Source organism: Engystomops pustulosus, chromosome 7, assembly GCF_040894005.1.
Source record: "Engystomops pustulosus chromosome 7, aEngPut4.maternal, whole genome shotgun sequence".
Lineage (NCBI taxonomy): Eukaryota > Metazoa > Chordata > Amphibia > Anura > Leptodactylidae > Engystomops > Engystomops pustulosus.
Genome location: NC_092417.1, coordinates 74,778,325 through 74,792,322, shown reverse-complemented (window position 1 = coordinate 74,792,322; position 13,998 = coordinate 74,778,325). Strand labels below are relative to the sequence as shown.

The 13,998-nt window shown below is 41.4% G+C and overlaps 1 protein-coding gene across 5 annotated transcripts in view; it reads right to left on the bottom strand.

The window, feature by feature from the left end:
- CEP128 (centrosomal protein 128) overlaps nt 1-13,998 on the bottom strand; it is a 108,309-nt gene that overhangs the window by 16,137 nt on the left and 78,174 nt on the right. For 4 of the 5 annotated variants that reach the window (XR_011848908.1, XM_072116743.1, XM_072116745.1 and 1 more), the window contains 2 exons: nt 7,763-7,812; nt 4,709-4,732 (listed from right to left, as the gene is read on the bottom strand). Coding sequence is in view for 3 of the 5 variants with exons in the window: in XM_072116743.1 (XP_071972844.1) it covers nt 4,709-4,732; nt 7,763-7,812 (74 nt within the window). In the remaining 2 variants the exon portion in view is untranslated. Of the gene's footprint in view, nt 1-4,708; nt 4,733-7,762; nt 7,815-13,998 lie in introns of all 5 variants that reach the window. The other variant, XR_011848909.1, reaches the window with a different exon arrangement.

Sequence of the window (13,998 nt, the reverse complement as noted above, 5' to 3'; positions counted from 1 at the left end):
TAATTGTTTGTTATAACCCACCTTACACCTGAGAGAATCATCTGTGTTGGGCTGTGGTTGGGATGCATTTAAAAAAACACATGACTTGTCTTAGTTACTGAATCCTCAGTTTTCGGCCCCCACCTTTGTGCTCCTTTACAGCTCCTCCCTCATGCTCCTACATAGAGCTCACAGCCTGGTGAGCTGACATCAGTGGGGGAGGGGGAGCGGTACAGGAGCAGAAAGAGCTGAGCAGTCTGCAGCACAGGCAAGTCACATGTTGTTTTTTGAAATGCATCCAAACCAAAGCCCAACCCCAAGGGCTAACAGAGGATTCTCGGGGTGTACGGTAATTTATAACACACAATTATATTTTAATGCAAATGCTTAGAAAAGGCAGAAAGGCATATGTGCACTGCAGGTGTGATGGGCCTGTCTTTTTTGAAGATGAGCTCCCTGGTGACTGGTTCCATTAAAGGAGAAATTTTATGCATGAAGAAAAACCAGAAAGTAAGTACTATGAAAACTTAAAGAAATCCCTAACTCCATTATACCACGAGGACAACTGCATTATACAATATCAGATCTCTGTGTGATCCAAAACAAAGAAGTAAAAACTTTCAGCACTTTTCTATAAATAAACCAGACATGCATGGTCTGCCCTGTAAACACATGCTCTTTGTAAAAATATGAACAAATCTCATCTCTATAGAAATTAATTCCTGGCACTGTGGCTCCTGCACCTTGTAACATAATTGTGCCACTCGGTAATCAGTAATTGACAATTAGTCACAGTAACAGGCAGAGATGATAAAGTGACCTGCCACTGCCAGTCCCGCACAGGATACACCCTAGATAAGATCACGAATATGTGCCTATTGTTACCTGCCACAGTACTGTGCTGAAGAATAACAAGGAATCTTTACAGTAGTAGCAGACCTGGTTTCCTCATATGGGGCTCTTCATCCTTAGTATGGGGGGGTACATACATTTGGATGAAAATAAATAAAACTTTATGGATCCCCCGAGGAGAAATTATAGTGTTCCATCAGCAAAATAAATAAACCACACATAATGCGTATATTAACAATGACATATTTACAAAATATATATATAATATTCATCCCTTAAAGAGTAACTGTGAAGGGTTTTTTTCCCCCACAAATCAATAGCACTTGGGATGTTAAACAACTTTGCCTATTATCTTTGTTACCTATATTCAGTAGTTTCTTTGCTATAACCCTCAGATTACCTCAGAGCTGCAATAGCTGCTTCCTCTCCATGTGCTGATAAGCCCTGTGAGTCGGTAGCTTCTTTACACTTCGTTTCTGATCGGTTTCATGGAAGGGGGGAGCTGCTGCTCCCTGCTCCCAGGGGAGAAGGTCATGTGCAGATGTTTCCTGCACAGTATTGTAGGTACAAGATCTCCCTTGTTCCCTATCAGTCCCTCTGTCCCAGTCTGTGATTCTACAGAACTTTCTCTGATGGTAGACGTCTTTTAACTAATTTTAATTACCACAAAAACGTGATGTAACAAAATGAAAAAAAAAAAAAAAAAAAAAAAAAAGGCTATGGATGGGGAAACCACCCATCAAAAAACTCTCTCAAGAGTTTAAAGTGGACAGCAGTGTTGGACCATGAAATATTCTGGATTACTAGATTACATTTCACGCAGTGAAAAGGAGCCTAAAATAAAGCACTACTCATCTTGGACTATTGCAATCCTTCAGCATTGGGGTCCTTAAAGGAAACCTACCACTTTAAAATGACCCTTCTGACCCTAGCTCAGGATGAGCTGATGCCGGACCATATTTTCAATTAAACTAGAAACCGCTGTATTTGTACAAAAATGATTTTCTTGTGGAAGTAAAATCTCCCTTCGGCGCTTCTGTAAGCGTCATATGGCGCGCACCCCGGACCCTGCTCCGCGATCACGCTCTCGTCATTGCCGCACCCGTCACTAATTTTGCTGTGCCCGATAGCCGGTGAAGTCACCGAGTTCTCGGGCACACTAGCGCATGTGCACCACCTCCTCCTGGCGCGTCGCTCCCGGATCCCATTGCGCATGGGCGAAGTCTTGAAGCCTCGTAGTGGCAGTGGAGGGAGCCTTTCGTTGGTGGGAGCGGCGAGCATAGTGTTTTTTTAATGTTCGCTCACCCCCACGGTCTTCTCTCCGAAGCCTTGCGATACTACGAGGCTTCGCGCATGCGCAATGGGATCCGGCCGCGACGTGCCGGGAGGAGGTGGTGCGCATGCGCTAGTGTGCCCGAAAGCTCGGTGACGTCACCGGCTCTCGGGCACAGCAAAATTAGTGACGGGAGCGGCGCTGACGAGAGCGTGATCGCGGAGCAGGGTCTGGGGTGCGCGCCGCATGACGCTTACAGAAGCGCCGAAGGGAGATTTTACTACCACAAGAAAATCATTTTTGTACAAATACAGCGGTTTCTGGTTTAATTGAAAATATGGTCCGGCATCAGCTCATCCTGAGCTAGCTTAAGGTATTTGTGGGTCAGAAGGGTCATTTTAAAGTGGTAGGTTTCCTTTAAAGCATTTACATGATCACATAACAGATAGGTGTACATTGTTTATACTGTAGAACAGTGTTGGCAAACCTATGGCAATATTTGCAGTAAATTTCACTGCGCTTTACACAAATATATTATTGCAGTCTTCCTTACAGCGTTAACCCAAACAAAAAACGTTATACCCACAAACTGAGCTGATGGGATAACAAAGGAGCACTACATATTCGATGTCACCACATCCATAACAACCCGAACAATAAAATAAAATTGTTATTGAACCAGTATGCTGAACGCCGTAAAAGTTTTCCTTTTTAAAAAAAAAAACCTCAAAGAAATTATGATTTTTTCACATCCAGCTTCATTAAAAAAAGGATAAAAGTGTTTAAAAAGTAACATTTACCCCAACCCAATACCAATAGAAAGTGCAGCTTTTTCCTCAAAAAACAAACCCTAAAACGGCTCTGTATATATAAAAATAAAAATGTAAAAAAAAAAGAAACACATTTTTCAATAAATGAGTTCTGTATTCTGCAAAACAGGTCAACCATAAAAAAGCTAAATAAGTGGGGTATCATAGAATAAAGATAACATATTTTTATGGTACAGTGTAAAGCCCACAAAAAGAAAAAAAAAATTTCTTATCCCCACGAAGAAAGAGTTAATAAAGTCTCATTATTAGCTATTTAAACCCCCTAAATGATGTACCTGAAAAGTCCACATTACAAAAGAATAGGTATTATATAACCTGTAAAATAAGACCATGCAAATCTGCTCTGGATGGCGCCTCCTTCCATTCTATGCGCAGGCATGTGCCCATACAGCAGTTTACCAACACATATTTGGTATTGGCTTACTCAGGAGAATTAGGGCATTAAACTTTTTATCATTTAATCCATTGTGAATTTTAGATTTTTGGTCCAAAATTAATGTATTGTGCAAAAAAAAATTACAAACTGTAAATTCCACCTCCATTTTGTTAATGTCCATGTTTGAGTGTAGTTTCTATAATGGGGAAAATTATTGGGTTTTACCAATAGTAGGTGCCTGTAAAAATAGTGAAAAATTCTAAGTCTGGTAACAGCCTAGGAATATGAGAGGATGCATAAAAAGCTATGCCAACATAAAGCAGACATTCAAGAAATGTAAGTTATGAGAATGTTTCAAAATTTCTGCCAAATTTCCATTTTTTTTTTCATAATTAAATGCAAAAGATATCATCCACATTTTTCCTACTAATTTGAAGTACCATGTGTGATGAGAAAATCTCAAAATTACATCGATATATTGAAGCATTTGGAGATTGTAACCTCTTATAGTGAGACAGGGCAGATTTAAAAAAAAACAAAAAAAACAGGCTTGATCCAAAAGCTCTAAAGTGGTTGGCTCTTATGGGGGTTAAATGTGCATATCTCCTGATCCAATCCCTAAGATTCCAGGTGCCAGGGATCCAAAGTTATGACTCCTAGAATCCAGGATGCATCTCATACGTCCTTGATCATAGAGATGACACCATGTGAGGACATATGAGATATGTAGTTGGCAGATAAAGAGTAAAAAAGGGCACTGTGAGGTTTTTCAAAACTGCCCGAAGTAGACTAGTTTATAACCAAAAACAAGTTTATAGAAAACAAAACATTTTAACTATTGTACGAGGCATATCTCTAAAACAAATGCAGAAACTGTAGAGGCTCAGCCTTAGCACCTCACAATTAAATCCATAAAATGCTGAATTAGAATATGCGTATGCTCTTCAGGCAGTGTGCTTCATGCACAGCTTTTAGAATAAAATAAAAGGTAAACTTCATTATAGTGACCAGAGCCGGGCAGCTCCTAATAAAGCAAATAAAATCATGGGATGTATCAGGAGAGGAATAGATTCTCATGATAAAGACATAGTTTTGCCCTTATACAAATCCCTGGTCAGACCACACATGGAATATTGTGTACAGTTTTGGGCACCAGTGTATAAAAAGGATATAGTAGATATGGAACGGGTGCAGAGGAGAGCAACCAAGATTATTAGGGGAATGAGGGGGGGACGACGACTAGAATACAATGATATGGGGTTATTCAGCTTAGAAAAAAATAAGACTGAGGGGAGAAAAAAACACTGTATTTTTCCAACCTTATATACTACAAATACAAGTTAAAGTTTCTTAAAATGTTCTATTTTAAACTTTTCAGATAATTTTCAAACAACTTACCCGCTCCAGATCCACAACCCGATCCTGGGGAAGAAAAGGAAAGTCATATTATATCAAATAACATGCCTGCTTTCACTTTCCACGGGTCACCCAGTTGCTTAACTGACAGCATCTCACAACACAAGTGTTTTATACCCCCTGATATCCACTGCAACCAGTCCAGGGCTACACAACCTTCTGCAGGACAGGAGCAACATCCTCTGGGAGAGGACATTACATAACAGTTACCTTTACCAGTGTCTAGTATCCTGTAAATGAAGGGTTATCATTGAATAATGAACACCTTTGATTAGCTCTAATTTCTTAGTGTTTTATTGCCACACCTTTCGTTCTACTGCTGCTTTAATGTCTTTTGCCAGTTTTTCTATGATTTCTGTACAGATTGCAGCAGGTTTATTACCGCTTCTGTGTTCTCTCGTCTTCACTACAATGTCCTATGTAGTGAATAGACACAGCGGCAGTGCTGTTCTCTCCATTTTATGGTCGTGTGATGGCCGGGTGTTACAGGGATAAGTAGAGCTGCTGGGCCTAACCAGATTCATTGCAAAAGTACTGCTACCAGAGGGATTTTTCCTCTGCAATTCAAACACCACTGTAATCCTGCAATGCCCCCACTACAGCACAAAATTTGAAAACAAAACCGTTAAACATAGTATTAAGTGGAAATGTCCCCCATGAGTACACACAAAATAGCACAGAAAACAGTCAATACATGCAGTCCCTGGGTTACGTACAGGGTAGGATCTTTAGGTGTGTACTTAAAGGGAACCTGTCACCACATTTGCACATATACAGCCAGTGACAGGTTCCTATAGAGCCCTTATTAACTGACCGCCATCTTTTTGCTAAAAATTGTTTTGCTTAAATCCACATAAATCTCCTTTTATCTTATATAACCTGGCATCAGAGGGCGAGTGTCCTGCTCAGCCAGCCCCCTCCCATCTACTCCTCCTCATGCCACCTTACTATTCAGCAGTTCATGTCATGTGACCAGGGTGACATCATCTCAGGTCCTTTAGCCTCTTAATAATAGCAAGCTGTACCCCACATGAAGTCACAGCAGCCTCCATGGACTTCTACTCCTCTCCATCCTCCATGGAGGCTGTGTGTGGTTTCATGCGATCACATACATGGTGTACAGCTTGCTATTGTTAGAAGGCTAAAGGACCTGCGTTGATGTCACTCTGGTCACATGACATGAATGTAACACAAGGTATCGTGTAAAAAAATTGACACAGTATATCCCATATGTACATAGAGCTTTATAGGTCTGTAGTTGAATATTAGCAGACCTTCCCCAAGTACAAGGAGGCAGAATTGTATGCAAGTTGGAACAGGTATATTTTAGAATTGTAACTCTAGAGAAAATTTTTGGTAGCAATTACATTTCTAAACATCCTGACCCACAGGATTGATAATAGTCTCTGCAGGAAAACCAGTTGAGACTATAGTAGAAATCTCTGCCAAATCTCACCTGGTATAAGCAGGTTCATCCTGGCGGAAATTGCCCTGTATCTCTTGGGGCCTCAACAGTTTGGCAACAGAGCACCGTGGGGTGAATGTTAATAAATACCCCCAAACCATGTGAGCAAAAATGCAAACAATTGTTATTTAGTTATTAATGCCTTTTCACGACTGTTAATTATAGGGTTAAGAGCCTTGTTTTCAAGTTTATGGTAAATTACTTGCATCTAGTCGCACATACAGGCAGTCCCCGGGTTACATACAAGATAGGGTCTGGAGGTTTGTTCTTAAGTTGAATTTGTATGTAAGTCGGAACTGTATATTTTATCATTGTAATCCCAACCAGAACTTTTTTGGTCTCTGTGACTATTGGATTTTAAAAATGTTGGGTTGTCATAAGAATCAGGATTAACACTAGAGCTTCATTACAGACACCTGTGATAACTGTTACAGCTGATTAGTGTAGCCTAGGACTAAAGTACAATAAATTACCAACATCCAGAGGTCCGTTTGTAACTAGGGGTCGTATGTAAGTCGAGTGTTCTTAAGTAGGGGACCGCCTGTACTCTTGTATGTTTTACTGTAGAAATCTTTGCGCTAAACACATCAACAAATCTTTCATCTCTCCTGATAATCATGTAATAATGTAAATGAAAGGAAATCTACCATCAAAATAAACCACTTACTCATAGATCCAGGTATTATATTTGTTGTCCATGGCCTTCTTCCATCTAAATTCAACTTTTAAAATTATGCAAATAAGTCAGAAGGGCATTGGGGGTATTAACAGAGCCCCTCTATGCCGCTATGCTATTACACTGTCTAACCCATCCCCTGCTCCTTCATCATGTAATCTCACTGCAGCAGAGAAAATTCAACACACTGTAGTAGAGGGAAATGCTTCTTGCACCCTCTAACAGCCTGTGAATCTGCAACATGGAGGGACTCTGGTAATGCCCCAAAAGTTGATAAATCCAGGACAAAGGCCATGGATAAAAAATATAAGAAGATACCACAGTCACTGTGTCTGGATCTACGAGTAAGGGTCCATGGTTTATCATGATGGATTTTGCGGAAATGTTTAGTAGCAACATATTATCTACACTTTTACACTGTACCTGCCCCTCATCTGATACATTCTAATGTAAAGAAGGAACAGTGTCTTTCTATGGTGACGGTCAGCATTACATGGGTCCCGGCAACCTGCTCCATATGAAGCTTGAAATATTCACATTGCAATTTATATTTGGTTTTCATCTTGCACTTGTTATAACAGGAGCATTTCACAAGCTCTTCAGACAAATATGTAATAAAACATCTGTCATCTGCAGCGGCCCTATCTCTACAAGCGGCTGTAATGGTTCAAATAATTACACAAAACGCAGGACACTGACAATGAGAGTGTATTTAGATGTTCCTTAGTCAGACGGGGCTCATCACATTTCAAGTCATTACACGGAGGGTCACAGCAACCCAGAAAATACAACTGGGGACACGATGATCTCTAAAAATAAGTCACTGAATCATCTACAAACCCGAAGATGCACAGGCGCTGGTGTTATTACATGGGGAAGGGGGGAGGTCACTCACCTGCAGCAGCCACATCTCCTCATCTCGTCTGCGAGTCCTGTCCAATAACTCTGCAAACCAGAACACATCAAGGTCAGTGCAATAGAATCTGCTTTATAATCTATGGACACTGAGGTTATAGCAAGTATTATATAGAAAGTCTCATTGCGTTCATGATCATAGTGTAATGGGTTGTAACTAGCAGTATGCCAACAAGCTGCAGATGTCAGATGCTGGCGTAATGGGACAGTGGTTGTTCATAGTAATCAATCGCTACTTTTACTTCTCCTATAAATGTACCTGGATCCAGCTGTGGTCTTATTGCAGGCGGCCTGCAATCCCGTCCCAAAATGGATTGTGAGCTCTGCCATAAGCCATAACATCCAGCATTCACCTTATGGGGGGACCATCACAATGCCGCCAAGACTGAAGCTTGTTCTCAGCAATATACATTATGTTGCAGGTCAAACACTTTTAATTAAAAAAAATTAGAATGGGTGAAAAAATATTGAAAAAAGTATTTGAATCTTTTTCTTGCAAATTTGAAACCAAGCTTTAAGCATCCCATATACAGCCACCTCCCCTCCTCCTCCTGCTGTGCTTCCCCCGTCAAGCCCTAATCTAAGTCCTGTTCAGGGACGATCTCTTTCCCATTTCTGCCGTTCACCGAGATTTATCTGCATTAAATTGGCTCCAGTAAAATTAGTTTCTGCAGCTTTTGCTGGGAGCGCAGGAAGCGGCAAGATATGGAATGGCTGTCAGGAAAATAATAAATACACAAACTGCAAGGCTTGGCACAAGTGTCACAGCTAGATAGCGAGCATGGGAGGTTTATCTGTGCGCGAGGAAGCCGTCCTAGCGAACTTGTGAGCGGGTATGGGGGGACTATGCAGGGATGAGCCATTTTTTTTACTTGTCGGCAGAAGCAGGAAAAGCGCCTGATGTTAAAGATAAGAAAGAGTTTGATCCAAACTCAACAGCACATTAAAAAATCCTTTCAGGGTTTATGCCCATCCAACCTGACTTACTCTGGCTATGATTTGCTATTTAGGTTTGTGGATTCAGCCAAAACCAAGAGTGGCCTGAAAAAAACCAGAACGCCTGGTTTAGACCCAATCCTCCTTCACATCTACCATATTTAGCATCAAGGATTGCATAGCAAATCCAGGAGTGAGTTAAAACACAAAGCAAGTGTAAATCTCCTGCCCCACTTCTGGATTTGGCTCCCAAAACAGTACTGAATAGTGAATAGCAACTGTTTTGATGTTTTACAGATGAAACGTTTAGAGAAAATACTCCATAGGAGAGGTCATGACGATCAGTGGGAGTAGGAGTAGCGGTTTCACACTATATAGGGAAAGATTTATCAGAAGTGTCAGTCACCTATGGCAACCAATCAGAGCTCACCTTTCATTTTCCCACAGGTGTTTATAAAATGAAAGCTGAGCTCTGATTGGTTTCCATGGGCAACTAGCACAGTTTTACGTCACACTTTTGATAAATTTCCCCCAATGGATAGACACAAACAGCTCTGCCTGCAGTGTGGGGGATGTCAGATTTGGAGCGGAAGAGTTTGGAAACAAGCTGACCCTGTCCTTGGCTGGCAAAGTGCATTATACTGCCAATAGAGATGCTTGGCCAGCACCAATTTTTAGAGGTATATCTGAGTAACATGCACATGAATTAGCCAAAGCTTTGAAGCATTACATGGTCTCCTTTGCATAGTGCATCGTGGGGCCATCCCTTTACTAGAAAAACACACCAAGTGATCTTCCAATATTTCAAGGTTCAACCCAAAGCAGACCTTCATTGTGACAACTTTATATCATAGCTTGCACCATCTTTTTTTTTTATCAATTTGTGTTTCAGTGTCTTTCTTGTTTTATCTCCCCATATACATCATTCAGCCTTGGGCAAGCAGCTCACCCAGTGTTGTATACTGGAGCACATGTATTAACCTAATGCACATTAAGAACCTGTTTTGGAGACAGCATTTCCTGGTCTATTAGCCATCACTATATGGCCCTTGTCAAGTCACTGAGACTTGCATAGAGGATAATCAATGCTATTCCCTTCCATAAAGTTATGTTATGTTGTGGCGTCAGAGCAAACAATGATAAGATATATGCACTGTCACAAGACCTTATCGTTCATGATACAGCATGCGGCTTCTCCAAGGTGAATGTTGTTGATGCTAAAACAAAAAAAACAAAAAACTAAATTGTGCATTGAAGATAAAGCTAGGAATCAATTCTGTGTCCTCCTCGGGGCAAGACAACATCCTGCAGCGCTTCATAGAAAAGTTGCAAATGTGGCAGAAATACTGGAAAAATCTTTGTCCTCAGACCAACAGGAGCATTGAAAAAGATATACAAGAGGAGAAGGAAGGATACAAAGCGTCAGTGATGGTGGAGCGGAGGTGGCTCATAGTACATCGAGGATCATGGGGCACCCCAATGACTTGGATGAGAAATGTGTGTTGTGCTCTGTGGAAGGCTGTGAGCTGGAGACATTTCCTCTGTCTGGGAATCCGGCTCCTTTTTCCACATGTGACCGGGCTCTAATATTCTCACACAGTTCTGTTCCTTCTGGCAGCCAAGGGAATGTAAATCCTGTCTTTGCTGTTGAGGCCCCTTCAGATGGAGGAAGCTGGAACTTCAAGGGAAATGTTGAAAATCTTTTGGATTAACCGCGGGAAAGTTTATACAGGTGGTGAGAGAGAAGCAGGAAATTAAAGCAAAGCGCGGCTTCTGTTTGGTTTTGGCCTCTTTTGCCAGAACTCACCTCCCCAAATTCACACTAAAAAGAATCCAAATGGTTGTATTGTCAGCACAATATCTGCCCACTGAGGCCACTGGGATGGAATTAATGTGTTTGGGTTGGAAAGGTCAGTTTTTGTGGGGCCATTATTTATTGCCCTCCATTAAATTGCCCTTTGTGCGCCATGATTTATTCCATGTGAGGCCGTGGCTGTGCTTCTCAGTGGGCACGCCATGTGCATGCCAAGTGGAAAGGCCATTATAACACAAGGAGCACTGGAGGATCCTGCCTGCTGTCACAATAACTGGAGATATTGATTATTTGAACTTTGTCACTATGCGTTTTGCCCTGAACATGTTAAATGTCCTCCATCTGTTGTCTCTGTGTTTTCCTACCAGTCTCAGTCAAAAGTGCCAAACCTTACATTCACATGTCATCTTGAGGGCACACGGGACCTTAACTGACACTGACAACGTCAGGTCAAAGCAGGACAAGATCCCAGTCTTCATTATATAAAGATTCCTCATTGTCCAATGCAAAGTTCCCCAAATCTCTAAGACTTTAGGGGAATGTATAAAATGCTTTATGCCAAATTTATATTGTAGAAAGGTCTCACACTTAGAACATGCAATAGTCGTTCCCTTTACACACATACTCGGCAACGTTTAGGGGGAAGGTTGCTGACCCTCCCATGGCACCAATACATTTACCTTACTTTTTTTTTTTGGCAGAAATGAGTACCAAACCAGCACTCACATTTGATTTGAGACATGCACTTGCCAGTTTTAATAAATTTCCCCCCTTTGAGCTTGAATACTTTGCCATTTCGAAGATCTCTGCTGGCAATCTAAGAAAACTGAATGACAACCTGTACAGATGTAGTCACAAAGAGCTTCTTACATGGTAACCGGTCCATACAACTTCTTGTAAGCTAAACACAGAAGTGGAATAAATCTTGCTCTTGCCTTAAGACAAGAACTTTCTCAATCACCGCAAGCAAAGAACTTGAATTGGGTACAGAAATGAAAACTGAAAATGTGGGAAACTAAGGGAGACCCCTTTTCCTGCTATAAAAGCTATAGCCCTACGATGGATGTCCCAGCACCCTTTGTCCCTTTCAATGTGGAGAAAGCAAGTGACCTCCGTTCTTCCTTTCCATGACCCAATATTCAGAAATAGGGATCCAGATAAACTGAACAGAGTTTGGGGAAACCGGTGCAACCCTCTGGTTACTTCATATTCTGCTAGTTTTCTCAGTTACAGTACAGGATCTTTGGAATCAGCCTGTGGCCTAGTAAATAGGAATGCTATAGGGGGGGGTGACAGGGGAAGGGTATGTTCGGGTTGGAGTCATAACCATTTGATTTTTTTCCTACGCTGGTGTGTTAATATACGCAATGTACGTAGGTACTGAGTGGCACCGATTTCACATGTTTGGATAAATCTAACAATCTGTTTGACTTATCACAGCCTCTGTTGTAAACATATGATGAAATAATACTGAATTCCTTTTATTATTGTATTTGGTGCACAATCAAAATAAAATGAGTTCTAACAAATGTGGGAAGTGAAATTTCAATTAAATTAATCAAGATTACCACAAACAGCAAAAGACAACAGATGTACATGATGCTTTCCACTTGCACCACCTTATGGTTAGACAGATCCAGAGTACGTGCACTGGAAACACACAGCACAGCGTATCCTCTTCTATCCAAAGCAAAGCGATACAAGAGGACTAAATTGCACAAGTTCTCTTAGGTCACACAGACACTGTCCGAGACACTGAGATATTAGAGTAAAACACACAGAAAATAACTGAAAAACAGTGAACAAAAGGACTTGTCTACTCAGCACACAGAGAATTGGTATTCCGGGTCCAAGAAAGAAAGATCAGACCTGGAGTCCTGCAGACTGACACCCAGAAATAACAGAGTGCTCCTGCCAAGTGGCACCCGCTGCCACCACCACACAGTTCACAAGACATTGGATGATGGAACGTGGAGCAGGTTTAACCTCCTCATACAAAAAGTCACCACACATCCACATTACAGGATCGCTCAGTCCAGAGAGGAGGAGGCGGCACCAGACAAAAAGATTGACTTGACAGCCACACAGAAAACTTGCACTTGATGCCACAGAAATGATAGAAGCTTAAGTCACCATCGATGCCACTTTTATTTATAGGTTCTCTCCCTAGAAAGGAACAAAATCAGGGATAAAAAAAAAATATAAAAGTGTATCTACAACTTCAGGTGCAAAGAGAGTTGTTTTTAGTACACTGGGTACACCTTGTACTTTTGGGATTGTATCCACTGTTCTCCAATCCACAAGCAGTCTTTGTTTGCCATGCTTAAGAGGTGTATAGGCACAGTTCATACCAGGAGAAACACTCCTCTGTTCACCCACTTCACCTGGAATAGAGTCACCATGTAATGTCACCTCATACCTGCTTACAAAGCTGTACAAGTTATCACAGATGATCCCACATGAATGGATGAAGAACGGGTTTATCATGTTCAGCAGATGAATAAAAGCAAAGACACAATCTGGTCAGTCCTCAGTCTGACTTGAGTGACGTCAGTATGGCTGTTAACATTCAGCATGCTACCACCTACATGGCAAGACTTCCTACACCACAAGAACAAGGATCCAGTGACCATGTATGGGTGAATGTACCCATTGGCTGCCATGAAGCCTTTATTCTCCATTGATAAATAACCTGAAGGTCCTCGGTTGGACTCTCTTGGCACCAATAAGCTGGTCAGAGAAAGGATCTACATGTACATATGAGCACAAGTGTCAGGGATAAGACATCAAACAAAAAACAGACCATTATGTCCTACAGCTTGGAGACTGACATATCCATCCAGGAGACCCCTCTCCCAGTAGGCAAACAACATCCATGTTCTCCCCTCTCCCTCCCTAGCTCACCTAAGGGAAAGGAGGGGGACTGCAATTTTAATAATCTGAAATGAAGCCAAGATGTTGATTCAGTACAAAACAAGGAGGTGCGCCCGTGCCCCCCACCAGTCAAGCAGGTAAACTGGGGCTGTGTCAGCTGGAGAACTTCCAATATTTGCACAATAGCATTAGAGGTGTCTGGCACATAATGTTCAGGACATGTAGATTCCCTCTGAAGGAAATACAAGTGCTTTTTATAATCTTTACATTTCATGGAAATGGAAGAAGGTGAAACCAGGCAGCCTGCGACTGATGTATAACGGGTACAAATATGGAATGTCAAACCAAAGCTGAACACCACCTTATCTGCTCTTGTTTTTGAACTGTATCACAGATGGCGCCTCGGGTTTTCTTATCTTGTATTACAAGCACAATGGTTGCGGTCATGGAATCCTCCATCCTAAGACCAAAGACGATCCAATTATTGGCATAAAAAAATAAAAAGGTAAAGACTACAGAAAGCTTTAGAAAAAAAATGCATGTGAAATTCTGCTGAACTAAATAAGTGCACAGTTCTGTGAGGATTACAGGAT